Consider the following 24,774-nt stretch of genomic DNA (forward strand, 5'->3'; position numbering starts at 1 on the left):
CGAGCATTGCACAAATTAGCCCAGAAAGCTGCCATCTTGCCAGTTTGTTGGCTTGGGTGACATGAATTGCTGGGTCTCAGTCCTGTTCTTGGGGGACACCTCTTTATAGCCCAAAATCCACAGCTGTGATTGGTGCTCTTGTTGACAATTTTTTCAGGGAAGTCATAGACTTCATGGGGCCTGGAGACTGACCTTCCCTTTCACCTGTACAGGTGTCCTCCCCTGTTCGTAAGTAAGGCGCATTGGTCGGAGCATGGTAGGGAAACATCCCCTGCCGCTACCTGTGCTGTGCCAGTTTTGAGGCTATAAACAGCCCTGAAGGTGTACCTGATCCAAAATGTAGCTTAGCTTTACATGAAGAGACTACTACCCCTTTTACATTCATGTTATTCTCTGTCTTTTCCTCCCACATTTCCCCTCCCCAGACTTGCCAGCCCCTAGGAAGAAGGAGGAGTCTGAAGTGAAGAGCGAGCGCCTGTACCAGCAGAGTCATTCTTACGTAGAGATGAACCAGCGGCTGCAGAAGGCCTGCAGTCTGCTGAAGGCGAAGTGCGAAGAGCTGAAGCAGGCGGGCGCGACTTTGGAACAGAATATCGTGGAAATTAAGGAAAAGGCCTTGTGAGGTTGTCTGACCTCTCTGGAATGCCGAGAGATTGGGAGCAGAGACAAAAAGCTGGCCCAGGAGGGTTTGCTCTTGACAGTAACAAGCCCCGCCTCCTAGTCCTGACACACTTCTCAATGTGCGTTAGACTTTCACAGACGTCCCCAGTGTGGCTTCTTGTTTCTGTATCCAAATCATAGGGCCAGAAAGCCACCCAACCAGGTAACCCCAGTGTGTGCTTTGATTTAATGGAAGATCTGGCACTGCTGCATCTTGCCTGGAATCTCCAAGAGCCCGCCAAGCCTCATGAATGCAGCTTCACAAGAGTCGCCCCTCATGCTCATTGGAAACGCTAGGGGGTATGTGAGGGGGGAGTTTCATCTTTAAAGCTAAAAATGCTACAGGATTTGCCTCCGTAACCCCTTCCCAGTGGACAGCACTGATCTCGTTGCTCATGTTCGGAAGGGACTCTTGGACCAGGCGTTTCGTTGAGCCATTAGGAGAACCTGATGCCAATTTCCAAATGGCAAGCTTGAACCTGACCTGGCTGGGGTAAGCGTGGGCTCCGGGCAGCCGCTGGCTTTTCCCAAGCTGCGTGTCACCGTCTCAGGTGCCCATGGTGACTGTTGGCATGACGTCCCCCTCACCCTCCAGGTTTACCTACGACTTCTCCATCTGGTACTGCCTCCATGACGACAATATTGCTTCCTGCATCTCCATGATGCTGAAAAAGCAAGGCCTCCAGGGTTATGCCGAACACCAGGACCAAGTGGCAGGGACGTCCATTCTCATGACGGCCACCGAGGTCATCCAAGCTAGCAGGGTCGCTATCGTCATCTTGTCGGCCAGCTCGCTGGACGACCCCTGGTGTCAGCGCGTCGTGGAGTGGAACCTGCATCATGTGATTGAGCAGGAGGGGACGAAGATGATCCCGGTTTACGTGGATGTGGAGAAAGAGCAGGTGCCTCTGGTTTTAAGGCATCTGAACGAACTCGACTACAGAAACAAATTCTTCGAGCGGAGGCTGCTGGAGAGCTTGAAAAGCAGCATGCCTCCAGCTGGCAGAGCGAGCGCTGTGCGCCCCTCCAAAGCGACCAGCGCCAAAAGCAGAGTCAGCCGATAGCAACTGGGACTTAGCAGCAGCAGCGCTGCTGCTGCATGGAGAAACTGAGCCCCGTGGACTTGGCTTCGGTTGATTCCTGCCAGGGGGGACGCGGCGTGTCTTGCCCTGTTCGTTTGGCATCCGGGGTTTGCTGTGGGCCTCGTTGTGGTGTTGGCAGTGAACTAATCTGCTTGGCTTTGCGCCTAGACTCGACTGAGAGAAGGCTTAGAAAATAAAGTTGTTGCTGGTGGGAGTTTGCTATTAAAATGCAGTGGGAATCTATATGGAATGTGAGCCGCTGCTCATAAATCTCCTTATTTAATAAGCTCTTATTAAAATCCATTCCTCAGAAAACTGAACGGACGAGTCTTTGTTAAGAGAGGGGCTGGGTAGGGATAAGATCAGGTCCTGCTGGGAGCCAATAATGAGCTTTATTCTCAGCTCTGACCCTGGCAGCCCCCTAACCCCACCCAACTTTTCATTGGCCGTGTCTGTCCTGGGTAACTAACTGGTTGTCTCCCAATGCTTTGCTACATTGATGCAGCTCACACCAGGCCCCTGGGAGCCCTGTCTGCACTAGCCGTTCCCAGTGTGGATAGCAACAGATGGCGATGTCCCTAAAACTGCTGGTGTAAAATAGGCTTGTGCCTCAATTTCTTTCCATCTGTGAAATGGGTGTAACAATGCTCGCCTGTTTTGAAGGGGAGGGGGAGTTGTGAGCACTAGTTAAAGTTTGTGATTTCATTGGAAGTCGTAATGACCCTTAGCCCTTATTTAGTGCTTTTCAGCACCAGAGCTCAAAGCGCTTTACAAAGGAGGTCAATCTCATTATCCCCATCTTGTAGATGCGGAAACTGAGGCACAGGGAGGGGGCGTGACTTGCCCGAGGACACAACTAGCATGCTATTGGAAGAGCTGGGAATAGAATTTAGGTCTTTGGAGACCCATCCCCTTGTACTGTCCACTAGCTAAGTACCGTGGACCTGAAAAGCCTGAGCACTTTCCTTCAGATCTCTGCTAGCACCTGGGCGTTGGCTCCACCCCAATTTGCTCATTGGGATGTTGTGCTCCCTGCAGTTAAGACTCTTCAGTGAGCATTGGGTGGTTAAGACCTTGGTTTTACATCTCAGAAAGAGAGCAGCAGAGCTCCGGGAGAGGAATTGTTTTATTACATGCTACAAGCACCAACAGAGCTTCTTGCATGGGCTGGGTGCCGGGGAGGCGGTCAAAGGGGCATGTTGCAGTCGATCACATAAGTGGTTGCGAAAATGAAGGTAGCGGCATATCTCTTTATCGTGACAAGGTCCAGGGCTGTGCAGTGGCTGAGAGCTGGCGCATGGGTGTGACAAGGTGACGGGGGTTGGGCGATCGGACTCTACGCTACAAACCTAGCTGGATGGGGGGAATGGGTCCAGATTTGTAATCTAGTCAGGCCCCAGCACCTGTTTCAGCAGCTCTTTGTGCCTAAAGATGTGCTCCTGGTCGAAGAGTGCACTAGAGAGGGAATTAAAAGGGGCTGGAAACTGCAAGGAAGCAGTTTACATCTTACTTCTGTCAGGGCGTGTGGGCTGGGGGATTCGGCTATGTGGTGCGGGGGGGGTGTTGAGGGGTAGAATGTCACAGAGGTGTCGGAATCTGGCCCCAAAGTGTTCAGGAAGCATGTAATGGATTAGGCTTGTTTTTTACACTCTCGCTCTTGACCACCGAGTTCCTGTTTTTATGGCGGTAGCGAGGTGAGCACATGCTGTGTAGCAGCTCCTCTCCTCTCCCTGCCGGTAGCCTTCGCTCTGCAAACCTCACACCTCCGCCTCCTGAGAGCCCTTTCTCCCCCTGCCGCAGAGGAGAGTCGAGTGCGCTCGGGGAAGGAGCGGGGTATATAACTACGAGCGGAAATGCCCCCCGGCAGAAGCGGTGGGGCGACGACGTCTGCAGACGGCTCAGCGTGGCGGCAGCATGAAGGCAGATGGGAAATTGCTCTTCCTGGTGCTGCTGCTCCTCCCCCTTGGGAAGGCTGGTGAGTGGGTGGTCGCATGGCGCCGGGGAGTGGCAGGATGGTCCGGTGGATAGGAGCCCAGGGCTGGGAATCCGGAGGGCTGGATTCTAGTCCTGACTCTGCCCCTAATTTGAGGGGGCTCAGCTGAGCCACTTCTCCTCTCTCTCTGCCTCAGTTCCCCCATTGGTGAAGGACTTTGCCTTTCTCTGAAGCATCCAGTACCAGCAGCTGCTGGAGCCAGGCCTCTGGACGTGATGGGTCAATAGACTGATGGTTTAATGTGGCTGGGGGGGGAATCCGGGGCTCCTGATTCATACTCCGATGCCCTGCCTGCTGGACTGGAGTTAGCTACCTCCAGGCGTCAGGGCTTATACACCCACGGGCATAGTTGGAGCAGCTGGAACATGGATCGGTTCCAGCCTGGTAGTGCTGGGATTCGAACACACCTCCCTTTCCAGGGTTTGGGGTGAGAATTGTCCCCTGCATCTGCCTTGCTCCCCATCCCCGTGCATTGGGGCACGTCGTGCTGTTTCTTTACAGCAGGCCAGCTCCAGTCTTCGATCATTGGAGGACGCGAAGCATTGCCTCACTCCAGGCCCTACATGGTGTCTATCCACAAAGGAGACATTCCCGCCTGCGGGGGAGTCCTAGTCCACGCACGCTGGGTGCTGACGGCTGCGCACTGCTACACCGACCTGTGAGTACAGAACCCACCCCTGGCTGGTGGGTTCCCGCAGATTAGGGCCAGAGGAGCAGGCTCCCGGCTCGGCCAGGAGGAGCAGGGGTTGCTTTGCTGTTGCGGGGGCAAATAGTGAAACCTGGATTTAAGAAATGCCAGAGGAAAAGCCTTGATGCCAGCCCCAGGGAGGAAAAGGGCCATTATTTACTGAACACCTGTAGGAATCTCACCAACCAGTAGAGCAGCAAACTAGGAACCCTGAAGGTCATTCAGCTAGGCAGGCGCGCAGGGTCAGGGTTGGTCGTGAGGTGTAAATGGGGGGGATTGAATACAATTGGGTTCTTTTTCCAGCTCCTCCGTGGCTTTGGGTGAGCCAGATAAGCCACATTTTTCAAAGGGGACCTCTGATTTGGGGTCTGTTGGCCTGATTTTCAGAGGCGGCTGAGAGCCTCCAGCTCCCCTGATGCCCACTGGAGTTGTGGGCGCTCAGCCTCTCTCGGAAGAATCTGGCCCAAAGGTGTGTCGCGGGCTGGGCACCCCAAAACCAAAGCACCCCAAATCAGAGGTGTTTTTTTTTTAAAGAAGTGGTCTGAATGGCCCTGACCCTCAAAGGTATTTGGGCACCTAACTTCCAATGGAAATTAGACACCTAAATACTTTTGACGAATCTGGGCCAACGTGCCTCCCTCTGTATTCCCAGATGATACTTGCTCGGCTCATGGGAGGCGTCTGCATGCAGAGCCCATCTGCCCTCAGCACACCAGGGGCATGCCAGGAGGATCAGTGGTGGGGCCAGCGTCACTGGAGTCATGAGTCAAGAGCTGGGGGAACATGCTCCACCAGAAAGCCGACTTGCTCCTCTGACTGCAGGCTTAGCTTTGTGCCTCCCCGACGGGGTGTTTCCATTGGGATAGCCGGGTGTCCGCAGTGAGGGTGCGAACTCTAGAGAGGCTTTCTTTTTGTGTCTCAGGTGTAAGGGTCTCATTAGGGTGCTCGTGGGTCTCCATCAGCAGCCCAGGGGAAATGCCCGAGTGCAGGTCTTCACTGTCGCGAAGTTTGTCCCGCATCCTTCCTACAACCACAGGACTTTCGCAAATGACATCATGCTGCTCAAGGTACGTGGGCTTGCTAGGGAGCCATGGGCACCAGTTATTCTGGCTTCTGCTACAGGGGGCCCGTCCTACGAGGCGGCAGCGTCTGACCATGTGGCTAGGGCAGTGGAGTGGGTTCAAATCCTGGCTCTTCCTGTTGTGTGGTCTTGGGCAGGTCGTGTTGCCTCTGCCTGCCTTAGTTTCCCCCGTCTGTAAAATGGAGGTAGTAATAGTCCCTAGCTCTTATCATCCGTGGATCTCAAAGCACTTTACAAAGGAGAGCAGAGTTGTCATCCTCCTTTTACAAATGGGGAAACTGAGGCACACCGAGGGAAAAATGACTTGCCCGAGGTCATCCAGCGGGTCAGTGGCAGAGGCAGGACTAGAATGCAGCTGTCCTGAGTCCCAGCCAGTGCTCTAGCCACTAGCCCACGCTGCTAACGATATCAATCTTTCCTTTGTGGATGGAAAGCGCTGGGTTAGGACCCTCCGAGGCAAGCCGGGGCATTCAGCACTGCGTAGGATTTACTCCTTCCTCTGTTCCTCCATCTCAGGGTAGGGGGAAGGTTGAGTGGGGTGAAGCGGAGATGGGGGGTGCGGGGGGGGGATGTCTCTCTGGAGGCCTCTCCTGCGGCGGCGAGAAAGGTGAGATTCAGAAGTGACAAACTGCCTAACCCTTACAGGAAATCTTTAACACTAGCAGCGCTCTCTAGCCAGCCTTGAGTCATTCTCAGCTCACACCCTCGCCTCCGAGGTGCTGGAAGGTGTGCAGGCTGGCCTTGCTTTCGCTGATGGGTAAAGTGTTTCCCGGAGTCTGGCCTCTTTAACCGAGCGAAGGAGGCTTCTCTTTGTCCCTCAGCTGCTTCCCAACAGCTAGGAAGTCTCATTCCTCCCACCCCTTCCCGCCATCCCTCGGCTTCTGGGCCTGCACAGTTTCCTCTAGGGCTGGATTTGGGGCTTGGCAGCCTGGGTGGTGGTGGGGGGGCGGAGTAATTCAGTGATTCCTAGATTCTGGGCTGTTCTAGGTGGGGCTGGTGCAGCCTTTCATGGATGTTAGAGCAGTCGCCGAGGCACCTGCTCTGCACTCCCCACACCAGCGTCTGCAAAGGGGGGCCGTACACGCTGCCCCTGTTTGGGGGAATTCTCCCAGGAGCCCTGTGGCACATAGGGGCGTTAGGAGAGGGCTGGAGCCAGGCCTCTGGCTGTTGGAGACTGGCCAGGCTTGGCTAGTAGGGGTTGGTCTCCATGTGTTTCTCAAACCTCCTCGGGTTGTGGACTCCCCCACTTAAGACAGACCATCTCCCCAGCCTAGGTCGCTATAGAACTTGGGGATGCAAAGAGTCCCATTTGGGCTCTTCGTATCAATGGCACAAAGCGAGCCCGGGACAGGGCCACAGCCTGCAGGAGAAGCTGGAGGCATCTCCACTGAGATGGAAGCAGCTCGGGGGGGACCGCAGTGGTGCTAGGGCTGGGAACCTTCCTGCAGCCTGGTGGAGTCTGTCCCCAAGGCCTGACCTTGGCTTTCGCTCCTGCCTGCAGCTGGACAGGAAGGTGGTTTGGAACAAGGAGACGAGCCTTCTCCCGCTGTCCAAGAAGAATCCGGCTCCGGGGACGCCGTGCAGCGTGGCTGGCTGGGGGAGGTTCAGAGAGGGAAGCAAGTATTCCCCCGTCCTGCGCGAACTCGACGTCAAGGTGATGGACATCAGGATGTGCAACAACAGCCGGTACTGGCATGGCGAGGTCACCAGCACCATGATGTGCTTCGAAGGGGTCGAGAAGGGCTCTGCCCCCTGCCAGGTGATGGCTTAACAGCAATGCTGGTCTAGAACGGGCTGATGGGGGAGAGTCCCCAGCTGGCTGTGTGCAAGGGGGACGGCCTCGTTGCCAGACTGGCGTGCTTAGCTGCCTGTTCTCGAGCGTGCATGGAGACCTAGCTAAGAGTGTGCCCCAGACCTAGCTAAGATACTGAAGAACCCCGGGGGAACATGGCAGACACTGACAGGCACAGGTGCCGACTTGCTGATTTCCCTGGGGGTGCTTGCTCCCTGCTCTGCCCCAGGGCCCGCCCTCAATCCACCCCTTCCCCCAAAGCCCCACCCCTGCCCCTCCCCCGAGTATGCCTGGCCCTTGCTCCATCTCTTCCTGCTCCCCATCCCCCCCAGTGCCTGCTGCTGAACAGCTGATCAGCAGCGGGCAGGAGGCACTGGGTGGGGAGGGGGAGGAGCTGATCAGCAGGGCCCGCCACGGGGTGCTGAGCACCCCCTGTTTTTTTCCATGGGTGCTCCAGCCCCGGAGCACCCATGGAGTCGGCGCCTTTGCTGACAGGGATCCCAGGGGGTTTGGCCACGTGTTCTCCCTGGGAATCGTGTCCCATTTTCCATCCCCGAGGCTTTGACCCTTTTTGGCAGGCGAGGATAAGTGAGGTGCAGGGAGCTGCTGGCCAGGGTCTCCCCACTCCTTTGAAGGCCTTGGTGGCGGGCTTGGCAGAGACGCCAAAGACTGAATGGGCCATGGAGATTTGCCCCTCGGTCAGGGCTGAGCTCCGCTGGGGCATGTGTGTGGGATGCTTGCCCTACTCTGCACCCGCTCTGGGGAGCGAGGACTCCAGTCTCCAGGGCTGTCAGTCAAGCCCCTTTCACCAGCACAGGATTTGGCCCAAGTTGTTGGTTAGCTCCAGTCCTAGGACAACCCTCATGCTTGCCCCGTGCAATGTGCCCCACTGCCTCTCTCCTCCCTGTTGCTTGGCGCCACTGCCTCTGTGCCCTTCCACGCTCCTGACCCTCATCCCAATGCTGCGCGGGGCCCTCCCAGGCTAACAGATGCTGTGTACTCTGTGCTGTTGCAGGGTGATTCCGGGGGCCCTGTGGTGTGTGGCAAGAAAGCGGAGGTAGCTGGCGTGATCTCCTTCACGGGCAAAAGCTGTGTCAACATGTTCAAACCGCCCGTCGCGACGGCTGTCTTTAAATACAAGACGTGGATCAAAAAATACCTACGCTGGGGCTGAGCCGTGTAACTGCAGCATTATCTGTAAGCTTGCCTGTCCGTCTCCTCTGCCCTGTATTGACCCCTCCTGGCTTTCCTATGCTGCCCAGGTTAGAGATCAGCTCACTCCCCCAGCCGCATGTGCCTCATCCATCCGTCTGGGCACTGCTGGTGCAACTCCACCCCCCCGTGCCTACCTGTTCTCTTACAGAGGCTTCAGCTCTGTCCTTCTCTCTCTCGGGCCTGGCATGCAAACTGTCCGCCTGCGTCACACTTCCTGCTGCTGATTTGAAATAAAAGTGAAACCTCATCTGGGTGTGTGTGTGTGTGTCTCACACTGTGGCTGCCCTGGCTCCAGCTGACACCACAGCCGTGTCTTGTAACTAAGCTAAAGTCTTGGCCAGACCAACTCGGTGTTGGAAATTGGAACTGGGGTAAGGGACAGCTGGGTGTGAGTAGCTTCCCTGCCCGGAGAGGCACTTGCTGCCTCCTGTAGCGATTACAGAGAGGCAGGAGCCTCTAAACATTTCCCCACATCACCTCCCTGGGCGGGGCACGGTGCATCTACGCTACCTGGGGAAGCCCAGCTAGCCCGCGAGATATGCTACACAACCACTGTGTACTGTATGTGGGACACTAGCTGGGTTCAAAGATGAGGTTTTCCCAGCTCTGTGCATGGTCTCTCTGGCCAGAGTATCTGAGAGCCTGACCGCAGCCATGGTGTGAGAGGTTGGCATTATCCCTGTTTTATGGCTGGGGAAACTGAGGCACAGAAAGGGGTGTGTGTGTATGTCCATGTTAACTCTGAGAATTAAACCCAGATTTTCAAGCCCGTGCCTTAACCCTAAGCCCACCCTTCCTCGGGTGAGCAGGACGCTGTGCCTGTGAATCACCAACTCCTCAAGCCACAAGGGGAACCACCTCTGGTTATTAAATGAAAACCCCTCCCCAGCCCCTGCCGGCTCTCTCCTCCCCCCTCCACCCCAACCACCATTTCCAATTGGCCACGCAGTCCTTATTAGCAGAGTGGAAAATAAAGAGAACCACTTCCTATTTACATAGCTTTAATTTTAATACTGTCCAGTGCCCCAGTAAAATAACATCCTTAGTACATACAGACAGCAGGTGGGGGAAGAAACCAGTAGCAAAGAACAGGACGGCTCAACACCCAGCGCATTGCTCGACAGAAGATGGAAGCCGGGGGTAACAGTTAGGGGATGCTAGGCTAACAGAAAGCACAGCTGGGGGGAAGTTGTGTTTTAAAGTTAAACAAATGGTTACTGCAAAAATGGTGAGGTAATGCAGGCGTCCCCTGTTACTACAGGTGTGTTGTACCCTGAATTAATTACAGCATTCGGACTGGATGGTGTGTGTGGCTCCTGAGGGAGGGAGGGTTCAGGCTCTTTCTTTCCCTGGGGGAGGAGAGATGAGACCTTTGCTTGTTTAACCCCATGGCTGGCTGGGAATTTGCCACCGTACCAAGGCTGAACCTACGCGTGGAGCTGACTCCCGCGGCTCTGAGTTTGCCACAACGAAGGCCTTCCCCGCCAGGGTTGTGAGTGGTGATGTCCTACAGAGCGAGGTGCTGTGGGCCCCACACAGTGGGATGGAAGGGGGGGGGGTTGCCCCCATGTTACAGCACAACCCTTTGGGGAGTGATGCAGGGGCCATGCAGCTGCCATCCCTGCGGGGGAGCCAGCATCTCTGCAAGGGGATCAAGGCTGTTGAGTGCCACAGCTGGGGTTGGTGTGGGCACGTTGGGTCCAGCAGCTGCTGTTTGAGGCCTTGGGCCAGCACGTGTTTGGAAGGGGCAAGACAGGCAGCTGGAGGGTAGGAAAGCTCAAGCCACGACACGTGTGCTGAGGCTGGAAAACCCACCTGCCCCAGCACGCTTCCCTTGAGATCAAGGAGCACAAACCCCATCAGGAGCTAAAGTCCTGCCTCTAGCCAGTGCAGCAATTGGACCCTAGGGTGGATTGCAACACGGTGCCTCACTGCTACCGGTACAACCAGAAACTCTCCTAGCTGCAACCGCTAGGGCCCTGTCCAGCCTGCGCCAAGGACGGGCCCGAGGGGCTGCCCCTGTCAGCTGCACGCCAGGCCCCACAACGGTAAGGTGCCCCAGCAGCCCCGTTCTGCCCCCCCTTCATTTTTGTAACAAGAGTTGCAACGCATGTGACTCAAGCCCCTTCCAAAGCGAATTAACCCACCGCTCCCCAGGGAGAGGGAAGCGGGAGCGTTAGCTCGTCTACAGCTAGTGAGGCAGGCAGGGGGCAAAGCAAGTGGCCTTGTTCAGGGCAAGAAGCAGGCCCCACTTTGCTCTTTTGGGCACCCGGGGCGTCGCTCAAAACCATGCAAAGCCAAGGGGGAAACCGCTGCGGTTCCAACTTTGTGGCATTTCACACCCAGTGTGCATGGGTGGAAATCACCACAGCAGCCCTGAGCCAGCCAACCCCAAACCTGAGGTGGTTTTCGCTGTGTAGCTTTGCAGAGCAGGGCCTGGCTGACAAGGCTAGCAGGCTGGACTCAAGCTGGGGAGCTGGCTATAGGGGGCCAGGACCCCCCACCCCTACACTTCCCCTGCTCGCACACTGAGTGCGGCCAACATAAAGCGCACAGCACCAGGCCTCATACACAGGCCAGGCCTCCGCTTTCAGCACTGCTTCAAAACGCCCAGCGAAAGGAGGAAAAAAACATGTAAGGGAACTTCCTGCTGCAGGATGTATTTAGCAGCTGCTGGGGGAGAAGGGGTACAGGCTGGCCCTCCTGAACCCTCCTGGCCTCACACAGCCCATCCAATGGCTGTTGGGGGGGGAAGGGAGGGGCTGTGACTTGGTGGATTTAGTCCAGTTCTTAGTGGACCCATCTCCACCCCATAAAAACCATTGTGGCACTGATGGGGGCCTATCTGCCAGGCTGCCAGTCCACCCCAGGCACATGGGACGGGCGATGCCCAACCACGGCCCTGCTCTGTGATCGACCGGAGCCTTTCAGCTGCAGGGCTGTCCTTTCGCCAAGCCTAGCGTCACTCAAAAATATGACACGTCTATATTTTGAACGGCCTATAAGGCTCTGCCTAGCTCCTGAAAGCATCGTCAGGGGCTTAGTAGAGTGGCTGGGGAAGGGTTTTTCCATGAAAAAAATCAAAAGAAACAATATTTTGCAGCCCTTATTGGTGACGCATTGTCCATTTTCAGTCACATGTTTCTGTTTTGAGAGGTTTTTAATCAAAAACTGGAATTTTGTTGGGGGAGGGGGTTTCTGTTGAAAAACTGGAAATTTTGGCACCTTGAGGACTTAAAATGTAGGGGCCAAGGGCCTTTCATGCAGCTCCAAAATGAGGCCGTTAGATGCACACGTCCCCTTTGTGAATGCCAGCCTCTCAGTCCGGACTACAAATGTGGTGGCGCTGTTGAATTTGCCCCACTTCCAAAGTGAATAAGAGCGTCCACACAGGGAAGTCTTCCTGAATAGCTGTTCCTGAGTTGCTCCAGGTTTAGAGAAGCCCTTGTGCTCCTAAGCCACTTAGACACTTTTGAAAATGTGTCCCCCCCCCCCAGTGTTTAGTACTTTCAGTGAGTACCTTGTACGACTCTCACTCTCCATTGGAGCTGGTACGTATATGACCCCCCCTCCCCCATTACCATATCACCTGGCCAACTTACCACGTTTAATCCTCATAACCTCCCTGGGAGGCAGGGGTATGTCCTTATTTTACAGATGGGGAAGTGAGGCACAAGGAGGGCCACGGTCACCCAGGGAGTCTGTGACAGAACAAGTCCTTGATGCCAGCTGTCCACAGGCCTAAGCTACAGCCACTCTGCCGGCCTTTCCACCTAAGGCTGCAACATCTCTGGTAGCTCTGCTCTGTCCTTGTTCCCACCTGCCCTCTCCTAACCCACTGTCCCCTTCCTGCCCATCATCTCCTGTTTCTACAGCGTGTCTTGGGGCGGTGCATGTTTCCCCAGCTAGGTTTGTTCAGCACCCGGCCCATTGCGGAGGGGGGAGGCACTGGGGATGCTACTGTATTACAGATATTAAATAGCCATCTTTATCTTTCATTCAAAAGGGTCCCAAAGCATTTTGCACAGCACAGACTGAATAGTGGCCCCTGGGAAGTCAGTGACGAAACTTACATAGGCTTCAATGAGACCAGGATTTTGCCCCGTACAACAGCACCTTTATATGCAAGTATCTTCATCTGCCACTGAAATAAAGCCACCTCTGGGGCTGAACGTGGTGGCTCCTTTCAACAGCACACAGCAACGCTGCCAGCTGTGGCAATCAAGCTGTGCCCTGCCTCCAGCTGGAACACCTGGATAATTCTAGGGAGGTGGAATGGAATAGCCCACCTTGGAATCAAGCCATGACCTGGTAAGAACACCTGCCTCTGTCATAAAGACCCTGCACGTTGTCATCGCTACTGCGAAGGGATCTGGGCGGCCTGCAAACGTCTATTCCTTTGGAACCTACCATACAATTATCATTCAGCAGATTTAAATAAAAAATCTGGCATTCTGATTAATTCAGAACACTCTTGAAAGAGAGCGGGCACTGGCCAAACTGACACCCTCAGAACGCATCTTTTTTGTAAAATACCACTTCACGTCCCGCCCCTACAATCTGCCCTCCTGAGCCTAGGAAGCCACGTCGGCAGTTTCCCTCCGAGCTTTGCAACATTAATCAAAGCCAAATCTGACCATGCTGGACAAAGCCTGTAACAACAAAGCCCAAACATGTGGTAGGCAACCCCCTCTGCTTTTGATCAGGCAAGGCCCTGAAACAAACAAGGAGTCCCAAGTCCCAGCATACCTATAAAGCACAGTATCTTTGGGAGCAGGAGTGAGGATGGAGAGAGAGAGAGAGAGACGTGCCTCTTTCTCTCTGCCTCCTGTTTCCCGCTTGCAAATCAGAAAGTCACTCCCCTGCCACTGACCTCAATGGTGCGATGCTGGTGTCAAACCACGAGAATCAGGACCATATTTTTAAGGGGAGATTTCCACTCCATGCCTATGGAATTAGGCACCCAATGAGCAACTCTGCCTCAGAGGCCAGGGTCAAGGGGCACTGGTACGGACCTCGCTCCTTTCCTCACATCCCACCGAGCCTGCGACTCCCACCCCTTGTCTGGGAGGTGTTGGAGAGCAAACTGGACTAACTACCAAAGGGAGGCCCTGATGCTCATTAGGAGTCGCTTCTGGCCCCACCTTTAGCGCAAAGCCTGCATAGTGGGGCTGAGTTTATAAAGAGGATGAATGGCATAAAGCAGCCTCTCCCGCCCAGACCCGTCCCCTCACCCGCCGAAAAAACAAAAATGGCCTTTCCTCACCCCAGCTCCTTGGCGTTCCCCCATGTGCTGTGAGAAGTGTTTCCATAACAACCCTCCTCCCTTGGCGATAATAAGGTGCTGTTCTGCTCCCCCCCAGACACTGGGTGACACCCAACGCAAACACAATCCCAGCAAGTTAGTCATTAGCAGATTAACCAGTCACCATAATTACAGGCCTCGTGCTGCGCAAATGGCTGGTTCCGTAACGGGGAGGTTCTGCCCGTCTTCTGTTCCCCATTGTAGAATCCTCCCCAGATCCCCTCACCCCACCCCTCTCCCGCTCTGCTTTTGGTCCATGGGTGGGTTTCTGAAGGTGTTTCTATAAATTAGCTGAGATTATTTGGATACATAGATATTAGTGCCGACATGTGAGACAAAGCATGCAGCTGAGACCTAAGATTAAGGCTTTTGCTTGAAGCATTCTTGGTGGTTGGGTTTGTTTTTTTAAATAGAAAAAGCAGCAATCCCACTTCCCTTTGAAATCTCGACCTCCTGGGAGAACTTAGAGAGACCCCAGTGAATCAACGACCGCTGTAGGTTGTCCTCAGATCGAAAATCCCAAGTGTGCTTCAATGAAAGCGTGGAGAAAATGGGCCTACAGCCCCTCCTGGCATTGGACTGTCTAGGGGGGAAGTTGGCCGATCGCTGCTTCAAAGTTCTTCAACAACTGTGAACTGTGAGGCCATCAAGATGTCCCGTAGGCTTCACTGCAAAAGTCCGTCCCTTCATGCAGGACACCTGTGGCCATCTAGACTCCACGGATAAAAATCCCTCTCCTTAAACTAGAGTGTATGGTGATCAGACATCGCAGAGAAGACACTGGCACAGCCATCAGCAGAACACAGATGTCGGGGGATAGGGGTGGGCCGTTACCTGGTTCTTTCCCAGTGCCCGACGGTAAAACTTCCAAAGCTCCATTAAACAAAAAAGAAAGGGCGGAGAGAGTAAAGGAATAAATACTTGCTTTTCTCCAGGTGTTTCATGTGTGTCTCAATCAAAATTGTCACTGGCCAACAGTTACATCAACGCAAAAGTTCCTCCTTGGTTTGTTAAGCTCGAGAAAACAAAAACGCTGCTGCTTCTGTCTCTTTATGAACAAGAGTTTTGTCCTTACGGCGGTGCAGGAGTGAGAGTGCCTGGGGCTTTGTTTGTTTCTTAATACACTATCACCAAAGTTGAGGTGTTCTTTGCATTTGCAATAGCGGCTTAAGCTGGCATTTTTTCAAGCGATTTGTTGTTGATCATTGGTGCCACCATGGGGCTGGGAACGTAGTTGAAGGGAGTCACCCGGGCGGATCTACTGGGAGAGCTGTGCCTGCTGGAGGGGAAGCTCCCAACAGAGCCAGTCGGCCCTTCGTGGCCGAAGGAGATGGGCACAGTGCCCTTGATCGAAGTCAGGCACTCTGTCTCGCTCTTGGGCATCTCCCGGGTCTCCAGCGTTGGAGAGGTGCTGGAGTTGGTCTTGGTGGTGGGGTAGTCCTCAGTTTGCACCACAGCATCACTGGTTTTCCTCTGGATGGGGATCTGAGCTTTGGGGGTCTCCTCCTCCAGGGTGCTGACCAGAGGCAGGGCTGAGGAAGGCAGGGTGCTTTTGAGGATGTGTGGGATGTCTTCGTCTCGGATCCTTCTCCAAGTACCCTTCATCATCGCCATCTGCTGCTTGTCCTGCTGCCCCGGGTTCCCCACTGCAGGATTCGGGGTCAGCTTGGAGGCCTCTTGGCTCTTCCTTCTCCTGGCTGACGACTCGGAGCAAGAGGACAGGACGGAGGAGGGGCTGCTGGTCCTCTTGATGATGCTGATGTTGGGGGAGGAGGAATACCTCTTGAAGGGCTCGGGCGAGGGGGTGTTGGTCTTCACAGGCAGCCGGGAAGGGCTCTCGGAGCTGGTCCTCCGAGGAGGCCTCTCACTGGGAGAAGTTTTGTTGTTGGCCGGGGTCCTTGAGATGACTGGCCTCTGGCTGGTCACCACCGGCTTGGCCACCTTGAGCTCTTCGCACCTGGAGGAACACAGGAACACAGCTGGGAGGCCTGGCCTGCTCCTCTTGGGGGAAGCGCTCTGAGACAGTGAGGACATGGACTCGCAGGAGGAGAGCTCAGAGCGGTGCCTCATGATGAGGCTAGAGGACTCCTTGATGAAGGTGAGCTGCCTCAGGAAGCCGGACCGGTCCGACTCGCTGCCGCTGGACCGGGCCGAGGACATCCGCACCAAATTGAGCCGAGCAGTCGGCAGGATGCCCTTCCCATTGCCTTTCAGCTTAGGGCTGCCCACGTGCTCTTCCAGCACCGGCATGGAGCTCCTGGCTGGCAGCATCTTCTTGTTTGGCTTCTGCATGAATGGGATGCGGACGGGGGATTTCTGGGTCTTGTGCTGCTTGGTGGCTGGGGATTTCTGGGGGGGCGCTTTGGGGGCGGAGCCTGTTGGGGAGCTCCTGCCCACCTTCACCCCCTGAGATGGCAGCTGCTTGTTGAGCTGGGAGGGCGACGTTAACTTCTTCTGGGTGGGCTGGGAGGGGGTGGAGGTCCTAGAGGAGCCCGAGGAGGGGGGCTTGGTGATCCTGGCAGGAGGGGTGGCGCTCCTCTTGGGCAAGGTGAGGTCGGCCATCTCCGAGGCCTTCCCCAGCCTGTGAAGACTCCGTGACCTCTGCTGGCTCAAGGTGAGGTTTTGGATGGTGGCTTCGGGCTTAGTTGTGGCTGTTTTCTGTGGGGTGGACCTGGGGCTCGGGGAGTCCTTCACCGCGCTGGGCACATAGATCACTGTCCTGCCTCGGAAGACCACTGGCAAGTTCGACATTGGCTTCTGATGGCTTACATTTTTCTCCGCCCTGGCATTTCTGCCCCCGGCGTCCATCACTTTCTTGCTCTCCTGAAAGACCATCGCATGGTCTCTCTTCTCCACCTCACGGCCTACCCCACTCCTAGCCCGCTTCTTATCCTTCCTGTCCAGGGACAGCTGCAGGGTGGGGCCGACAGACAACCCTGACACGAAGGAGAGGATGGAGTCAGACTCCGAGGAAGGCTCCCTGGAGAGGGATGCTGCGGCCTGATGCAGCCACGTGACGATGGAGTTGGCGCCTTCTTGGATGGCCTTCCACTCGACGCTGTCCAGGTCCGAGCCTTTGTCCGACACCATCTCGTCCGCTGGGTTGTGCCTCGGCTCCGGCTTCCGTTCCTTGCCAGCGGCGCTCTTGGGGTTGGCACCTTTCAGCTTCTGCTTGTGCTCGGCGTTCCTGCGCCGAGCGGAGTGCCGCCTCCTCCTGGGCAAGGTGGAGCCGATGCACTTCTGCAGCAGGTCGTCGTCCGAGGTGAAGCTCAGGGAGCTGGGGGAGCTGTCCCTCTCTCTGGCTAAGGCCCTAGAGGCCGCGCTTTCTTGCATCCGGCTAAGGGTCAGCTGCCTGTTGGCCTTGTACAGGGTTGTCCGCTCCTCGTGGTCACAGAGGTCGATGTCACTCAGGGAGCTCATGGAGGAGCTGAGGGAATAGCAGGGCGGCGTCTCGTCCACGATGAGGTTGTTGTGGAGTTTGGCGGCCATCTTGGTTTTGGCCTGCAGCAGCTGCCTGGAGCTTTGCTCCGGCTCCTTCTTAGGGGCGGTGCCGCTCCAGCGTTCCTTCTTCTGAGCCTGGGCAGGGCCGGCCTTCCTCTTAGGCGAGTCTCTCCGCACCTCCAGCAGGTCGTCGGAGTCGTTCTCATAGAAGCAGTAGACGGCCTCCTCGGTCGGCGTGGTGTGGCACAGGGACTGAAAGGCCATACCCCCGGGAGCACTGTCCTCACAGGGAGCACCCTTCCTGAGGGGGACACCCTCCGGGTGGACCCCCGCCCTGCCAAAGTCCAGCTCCAGGTTGGGTCCATTCTTCAGGGGAGGTAGCCCTCTCTTCACCTCAGCTGCTTGGCCCCTGCCTGTCTGGACAGGGCTGCCATGTCTCGACCCGCCCTTCTGCTGGTAGGCCGTACTCATCTTGGTGGGCGTCGAGGAGTTGGAAGCTGCTTTCCTGCCTGGCGCGGGACTCAAGCTCCCTTGCTCACGGTGTGCTTCCATATTGCACCCCACCGGTGGCCCCGCCACTTCTTTCCTCTCCAGCCTCTTCCCGGGGCCGCGCTTGTGGTCAACCTCCTCCTTCAGCGGGTACTGGAGGGTCTCGTCGCTCAGGGAAGCGGCGCTGGAGAAGTTGATGGGGGTGCCTTCTGCGGAGTCGGTGAAGGAGTCGTCATCCTTGAAGAGGTCCCGGGCGGCAGGTCGCAGGTGTTTGGGGACGCCCCGGTGCGAATGGGTGGGCACCAGCATGTAGACCGGCATGTGCAGAGCCTTTTTGGTCTGAGGATTCAAAACCTGACTGGGCAGGCTGGAGACAAGGGAGGTCTTGACCTTCCTGAAGCGTGAAGGCATGGCTGAGTTGATGCATTCCTTCAGGATCTCGATATCATCGTCTGAGTTGAGCTCTGGACGCTCCAGCTTCCTCTTGCCCTCCCCGAATCTCTCTTCCCGCCTGTCCTCCTGCTTCTCGTGTGCCACGAAATTCAGGCTGTTCCTCTCGGGGAAAGGCGGCATAAGCTTCAACTCCACGTCCTTCTGGATGTAGTGCTCGTGAAGGGGCAGGGCACTTAGGCTGGAGGCGCAGGAGAAGTTCTCGTTGGGTTTCTCCACTGTGAAGTAGATCATGGAGTCCAGGTCTTGGGGCAGCTGGAAACGCTCCTTGAAATCCGTGATCTCCATGAACTTCTTGACGTTGTTTTCCCACTGGATGTTGAACTGGCTGGTCTCCTTCTCCGGCTGGGATCCCAGTTCGAACAGGGGCGTCTTGCTGCGGCTTGGGGGCATGGTCTGACCGGGGCTGTCCGGCAGCTCACTCGGGCTGATGGTGCCACTGATCATCTCACTACAGGGGTCGCTCTGGATGGAGCTGGCAATGGATGGGCTTTCAAAACTGCCCAGGGAGCTGACCGAGCTACACCGGCTCATCACCAGAGGGGTCTCCTGAATGTAGTTCTCCGAGGAGCTGGACGGGGTCAGGTCCTCGTGCCGGGATGGGGACGATTCCCTCAGGAAGAGCTTGTCGCGCTTCTGGAAGGGGATGGCGATGGGTTGGGAGATCCCTCCTGGCGTGGCTGGGCCCAGATCCGCCGCCTTCACCTTCTCCTGTCTCCTATCGCAGGCCTCGGCTTGCTCTACGTCACCTCCGGCCTCGGCGCCCTCCTCCACCTCGATGATCTCCAGGGAGGAGTCGCTGTCCACCTCGTTCTCGCTGTGACTCTGCCCGTCCAGCACGTTGTCAGCGGAGGAGAGGGAAGAGAGGGAGCTGCACCGGGAGAAACAAATGGGGGTGTCCTCCACCGCGTACTTCTGGACTGACTCCTGCTCCACGGGGGCTGGCTTGTGGGCAGTCAGCTTCTCTGGGATCTTGCTCAAGTTCTCGGCCGTCTGGAGAAGCCCCGTGGGGAGCCAGGCTTGCTTCCGGCCTGGGAGAGTTGGGTGGTAACTAGCACCCGAGAGCCCCACGGCGCCAGGGGCCGGGCTGCTCTTGGCCAGGTTCTCCAGCAGGGGGACATGCTGGTAAGAAGGGGAGAGTTTGATGGTGTGGACCTGAGGGTCGGGAGAAAGCTCATTGCCCGGCTCCTTCTTCCACTCAGGCTCCTTCTCAGGGGCGTTGGGGCTGGGGAACGTCACCGCTTTCTTAGCCCTGTCATGCGTGTCTCTCGGATCCAGTTTCTCCGGCTCGCCAGACTCTTTGACCTTGACCCCCGGCTGCTCCATCCTCTCAGGCCTGTGGACGAGGATGTTCTTCAGATCCAGCCTGCTGGGCCGCTTCTGGTATCTCTGCAGCTCCTCCTTGTAATCTAGGAAGGAGGCCCTGGTGCAGGGCTTCATGTGATCCTTGGTGCAGTAGCCGTCACTGGTGCTGCCGCTGTTCAGGCTGTCGTTGGACAAGCTGGTGTAAGCCTTCTTCAGCCTCAGCAGGGTGTGGGCCCGGCTCAGGTTCTCCCGCTTCACGAAGCTGCTGGCATCCGAGAGGCGGCACGGGGAGCAGGACTGGGCCCGGGCCTCGTGGACCTCATCAGAGCCGTACTGCCAGTCAAGGCAGTGGTCCTCCGAGCTCAGGCTGAAGCTGTCGTCCGAGGAGGTGTGGAGGGTGGAGATGTCCTCCACCAGCTTGTCGATCTTGGCCACCGTGGTGGAGATCTTGTTGGCCAGCTTCTCGGCCGCCAGCGACACCTCATCCTCGGGCAACGGCAGCTTCTTGGGCTCGGCCGGCTTGCTGCTCTCATCCTTCTCAGGCTCCGGGCCCCTCCGCTGGGCGATGGCCCTGGGCAAGGCCTGGCCCTGGAGGAAGGAGGAGTTGAGGAACATGGAGAGGATGGAGGCATTCCCGGTCTCCGCCCCCGCCGAGACGTTGGGCACCTCGTCGTCGTCGAAGCAGCCGGAGTCGGAGGCGTAGTCCTTCGCCAGGCTGTCCATGTGCCTCAGGGGCTTCTTGAGGCTCTGCTTCTCCATGGTGTCGAAGGCCTCCGCCAGGTGCTTCGCATCCAGCTCGGCCTCCAGCGCCTTCTGCTTCCTCACGTAGAGCGAGGGCATGCAGGAGCCCGGGGAGATGACGGCGGTGTCCTTGTACTTGAGGGGTCGGTTGGTGAGCAGGTTCCGGAGGGCGGCGGCGCTGCCCATGGCGATCATCTTGTGCTTGGAGTGGATGAGGTTGCGCAGCATGCTGACGGCCCCCAGGTCCCACAGCAGCTCCTGGTCTTTGGGGCTCCGGGCGGAGAGGTTCCAGAGGGTCCCGCAGGCATTGCTGACGATGGTGAGGCTGTGGGATTTGAGGTGCTGCAGCAGGGTCTGCAGGCAGTTGTGGTCCCGGAGCACTTGCCTGCAGGACATGGATCGACCCTCCGTTAGAATCACCCCGCTTTGAACATCAGAGAGTTAATGAACAACAACTCCACTTTGCCTCCTCGGCTGCCCCCCGTCAGAGCATCTCAAAGCACCTCAAAATCCTCCAGTTGATCCACCCTCACAGCAGCCCCATTCTACAGGGGGGCAGCTGAGGCATAAATGAGTCACCAACAGAGCAACCCAGGAGTCCTGAATCCCAGCTCCGCCCCCCCAACCCATTGGACCCCATTCCCCTCCCAGAGCTGGGAACAGAACCCAGGAGTCCTGAATCCCAGCTCCCCCCACAACCCACTGGACCCCATTCCCCTCCCAGAGCTGAGAATAGAACCCAGGAGTCCTGACTGCCAGTCACTTCCCCATTTCATGCCTCAGTTTCCCCATCGTAAAACGGGCACAATGAGCTTTGCAAGGTGCTTTGGGATCTTCTGGCGAAAGCCCAGACGAAGAGCGCACAGTATTTACAAAAACCCGAACAATCAACGTAACGCTCCCGGGATGGTAAGGTTCCCCGAGGCACCGTGAGTCTGTTCTATGGGGGAGGCACACACCCCAGAGGGGGTCCGCCGAGCTACCATGAATAATATTAGCATCTCATCAGGGATAGCCCACAGTGACAGCACATCTTGCTGCCCTCATACTCAGGGGCCAGAATGGATCCAAGGCAGCTGGGAATGACCCACAGCCCCTCCAGATCCCGCCCACCGACCAGCACAGCGCTTTGGGGTGGGGTGGGGGACTTGGGAGCAGCGAGAGGATCGGAGCTGGGTGTGGCAGCTGCCCCCAGGGCAAGGCTGACCTGTAATCCTCCCGGGTGGCGATCAGGCTGGACACGTTCCTCAGGATGCCGCCTCCGCTCTCGATGATGGCCAGCGAGTTGCTCTGGCACTTGTAGGTGAGGGTGCTCACCAGGAAGCCCAGGGCACCCTGCACCAGGCAGATGGCGACTTTGTTCTCGGTGCTGTGAGCGGACAGGTTCCACAGGGCGCTGAGGACACTCTTCAGGGTGGATTCCTAGCCAGGATAAAATCACCGTCAGCGTCCCTCTAGTGACAGGGCCTCTTCATATCTGTGAGTGCGTCTGCTTTGCACGTACACCCCGCCGCCGTTTGCACACTCACCGTAAGCATGCTCACTCCGTGCATGCCTCGGCAACGTTTGCACCTCCAGCTCACTGTACACATGCGTGCCATCCCCTATGTACACGTTTATAGGGAGCGTGCAAGCCATCAGCTGCTCTGTGCGTGCAAGGGCAGCCTTTGCACATGCAGCTCATTGTGAGCACGTAAGCTGTCCCCCGTTTTGTGTGTGTGCCAACGCAGGGTTTGCACCCGCAGCCCAGAGATCAGGGCTTGCGCCTCTTACCTTGGTGGCGCGCAGGGCGCACTGCATCAGGCCGGTCACGCTGCCCACCTCGCGCAGGGTCTTCTTGCTGTTGATGTCTGCCCTCCAGGAGAGGTTCCGCAGGATGCTGGAGACCACCTGGGGGGACGAGATGAGGATGTTCACGCACAGGGAGGGACATGGCCAGATTCCCGTGCTCAGCCCACCAGAGCTGTCAATACAGGACCAGAGCAGTTCGGTCACAGCCCAGCAGAGGGCAGCGTCACGACCCTCTTTCACCCCATCCGCCCTGCCACCCCAAAGTCTCCCAGCCCGCCCTCCTGTTCCAGCACCAGCTCCTGGGCCCTTTCGGATGATTCCAGGGCCCGCAGTGGAACAGCCAGGCGGGATGAGCAGCAAGGACTCAGCCAGCCTGCTCCAGGAGGAGCAGGAACTGGAGAATCCTGCACCCAACAGCACACGCTGGTCCTGGTGAAAGGCTCCAAGTCAGGGACCGGGCCAGGCTCTGCCCTGCAATCCCAGGCAGCCTCGCCTAGCCGTGCGTGCGCGCCCCCAAGGCACGTGGGGACCTGGAATAACTCAGGCCCTGTGCAGCGGGCAGGAGCCAGCTACATGTGCCCAGGTGTATGCCGTGGCTCAGTGCGCGTGGGCACGACCGCCCAAGCGTCTGCAACAGCCCCGGGGGAGCCAGTGTCCACCTACCTGGTGCAGCTCCTCGCTCTCGGAGGCCAGCTGGGCCACGATGGCCTGCATGCAGCCCCGGCGGGAGGACAGAGTCGCCTGCCAAGGGGAAGAGATGCGGGGGGTCAGATCCTGGACACGCACTCCCAGGGCAGCCCGCGGGGACCCCAGAGCCCCTGCCAGTGTTGGAAGGGACCACGGCTGGGTCACCCAACGCCCTGAAGCTTAGAGCCAGCTGAGATCACTGCTCCCCAGGCCCCTTCCCTGACCTCCTCCCCAGGCCCCTGGGCCCCATCCCCACCAGGATCCCTGCTCTGTCTGCATTCCCCTAACACCCCTGTCCCGCCCGCACCCCCAGGTCTCTGCTTCCCAGTCCCTGCCCCTGCGTCCTCACTCCCCTCCCCCCCGCGCTCCCCCCAAGCCTTTTTATCCCTTCCCCCCGACTCGTCCCCAGACCCCCACTCCCCAACCCCAGGGTCCCTGCCCCATCTTCCCCTGACCTCCTCCCCTCCACCCGTCACCTTCCCCAGTCCCCCACCCCTGGGTCTCCATTCCTCGTCCTCCCAGACACCTTTCCCAGCCCCCCCCCCCGCACCTTGTTCACCACATCCCCAAAGGTGAGGTTGGTCAGCGCCATGCCCGCGTATCTCCTCAGCGCCAGGTTCAGAGGGTCGCTGGTCATTTTGTGCATCTCATAATCCACCTGCAGCAGCTCAGCCACGGCCTGGAGACCACCTGGGGGACGATCCGGGGGGGTGGGTTACAGAGATGGACGGGCCCAGCCAGGCACTGCGGGGGGACAACACCCCCCACTCCTCCTTGTGCCAGGGATTCCGCTGGTTTGACAGTGAGGGGGTGGAGCTGGGGTCAGGGTGTCCCATTGAAAAGGAGCCAGGGTGCTGTATTCCTAGCCCCCTCCCCATGGGTTCCCCTCAGGCACCCACCCCACAGCCAGGCCTTGCCATGCAGGAGGGGGCTTGCTCTGCCCATGGCAAGGGGCACAGCAGCCCCCAGGGACTCTAACCCGTTGAGTCGTGTCCTCTGCACTCCCCGCCCACCCAGGGATGGGGGAGCAGAGCCCAGATCCCTCCTGGGGCCGCGTGTGGCTTACCCAGCTCGTTCATGGCCCGCCTGTACTCCTCGTCGAAGGAGAGCTTCATGACGGCGCAGGTGGCCTGGCAGATCTGCGGCTCGATGGGCACCGGCACTGCAAGGAGAGCGGAGGTGAGCGAGAGCGGCATGGGCCACACAAGATCCCAGCCCAGCCACGGATCAGACACACCTGGGTCCATTCGCCGTCGGGATCCCCAAATCCCAGCGAGGCGGGAGGGGACGGGGCTGTTTTCCCATCAGAGAGGATCTGTTTTGCTAACGGGACCAACAGACTCTCTAGAGCCAGTCCGCCCGGGGATCAGAACCAGGGGAGAGACACCTGTGCTTAACCATGCCCTGCGCGTGCTTCCGGCGCCCCTCCACCATGTGTGTGCACCTCGCACACCTGAGTGTAGCCATCCCTGCACACACGCCTTCACTTACAATCACACACATGCACTGACCCCCACACGCACACACCTGTAGGTGCACACGCTCAGCTGCACACCGACACACACACACAGCTGCACACTGACACGCACACACCATGTGCATACACACACTCAGCTGTACACCGACACACACTCAGCTGCACACTGACACGCACACACACCCAGCTGCACACCGACACACACCCACCGACACCCACCATGTGCATACACACACACACTCAGCTTCACACCCACCCACACACACACACACACCGTATGCATACACACACACACTCAGCTGCACACCGACACACACACGCACACCGACACTCAGCAGCACGTCAGCATGCACAAACATGCTTGCAAACCCCCTGTGACGGAGCAGGGAGCGGGGCAGATTTGACCTGGGAATGTTGCAGGGGGGTTGCATTGGGGATGGGGGACTTCCCTTGAAGGAAGCTACCTGAGCTGTAACCTGAGCCAGGAGGGGGGTTGGGAGAAGTGACCAGGGCCGGCTCCAGGCACCAGCCCACCAAGCTTGTGCTTGGGGCGGCACCTGGAGGGGGGCGGCGCGGC

General features: G+C 57.6%; 2 protein-coding genes across 2 annotated transcripts in view; one reads left to right on the forward strand and one right to left on the reverse strand.

The window, feature by feature from the left end:
• Window positions 1-2,971: 2,971 nt before the first annotated feature.
• On the forward strand, window positions 2,972-8,470 carry LOC112113780 (granzyme M-like). The gene is made up of 6 exons (XM_029912280.1): window positions 2,972-2,977; window positions 3,543-3,717; window positions 4,240-4,393; window positions 5,346-5,490; window positions 7,006-7,263; window positions 8,312-8,470. The coding sequence occupies exons 1-6, from the start codon at window positions 2,972-2,974 to the stop codon at window positions 8,468-8,470; spliced, it is 897 nt and encodes a 298-aa protein (XP_029768140.1).
• Window positions 8,471-14,983: 6,513 nt separating this feature from the next.
• The window catches only part of APC2 (APC regulator of WNT signaling pathway 2), an 11,073-nt gene continuing 1,282 nt past the window's right edge, over window positions 14,984-24,774 (reverse strand). The window contains exons 2-8 of the mRNA XM_026654968.1: window positions 24,705-24,713; window positions 23,787-23,882; window positions 23,271-23,410; window positions 22,697-22,774; window positions 22,016-22,132; window positions 21,450-21,664; window positions 14,984-20,627 (exon numbers count right to left, since the gene is read on the reverse strand). Coding sequence (XP_026510753.1) covers window positions 14,984-20,627; window positions 21,450-21,664; window positions 22,016-22,132; window positions 22,697-22,774; window positions 23,271-23,410; window positions 23,787-23,882; window positions 24,705-24,713 — 6,299 coding nt within the window. The remainder of the gene's footprint in view (window positions 20,628-21,449; window positions 21,665-22,015; window positions 22,133-22,696; window positions 22,775-23,270; window positions 23,411-23,786; window positions 23,883-24,704; window positions 24,714-24,774) is intronic.

This window comes from Terrapene carolina, unplaced genomic scaffold, assembly GCF_002925995.2.
Source record: "Terrapene carolina triunguis isolate 2854851 unplaced genomic scaffold, T_m_triunguis-2.0 Scaffold194, whole genome shotgun sequence".
NCBI lineage: Eukaryota > Metazoa > Chordata > Testudines > Emydidae > Terrapene > Terrapene triunguis.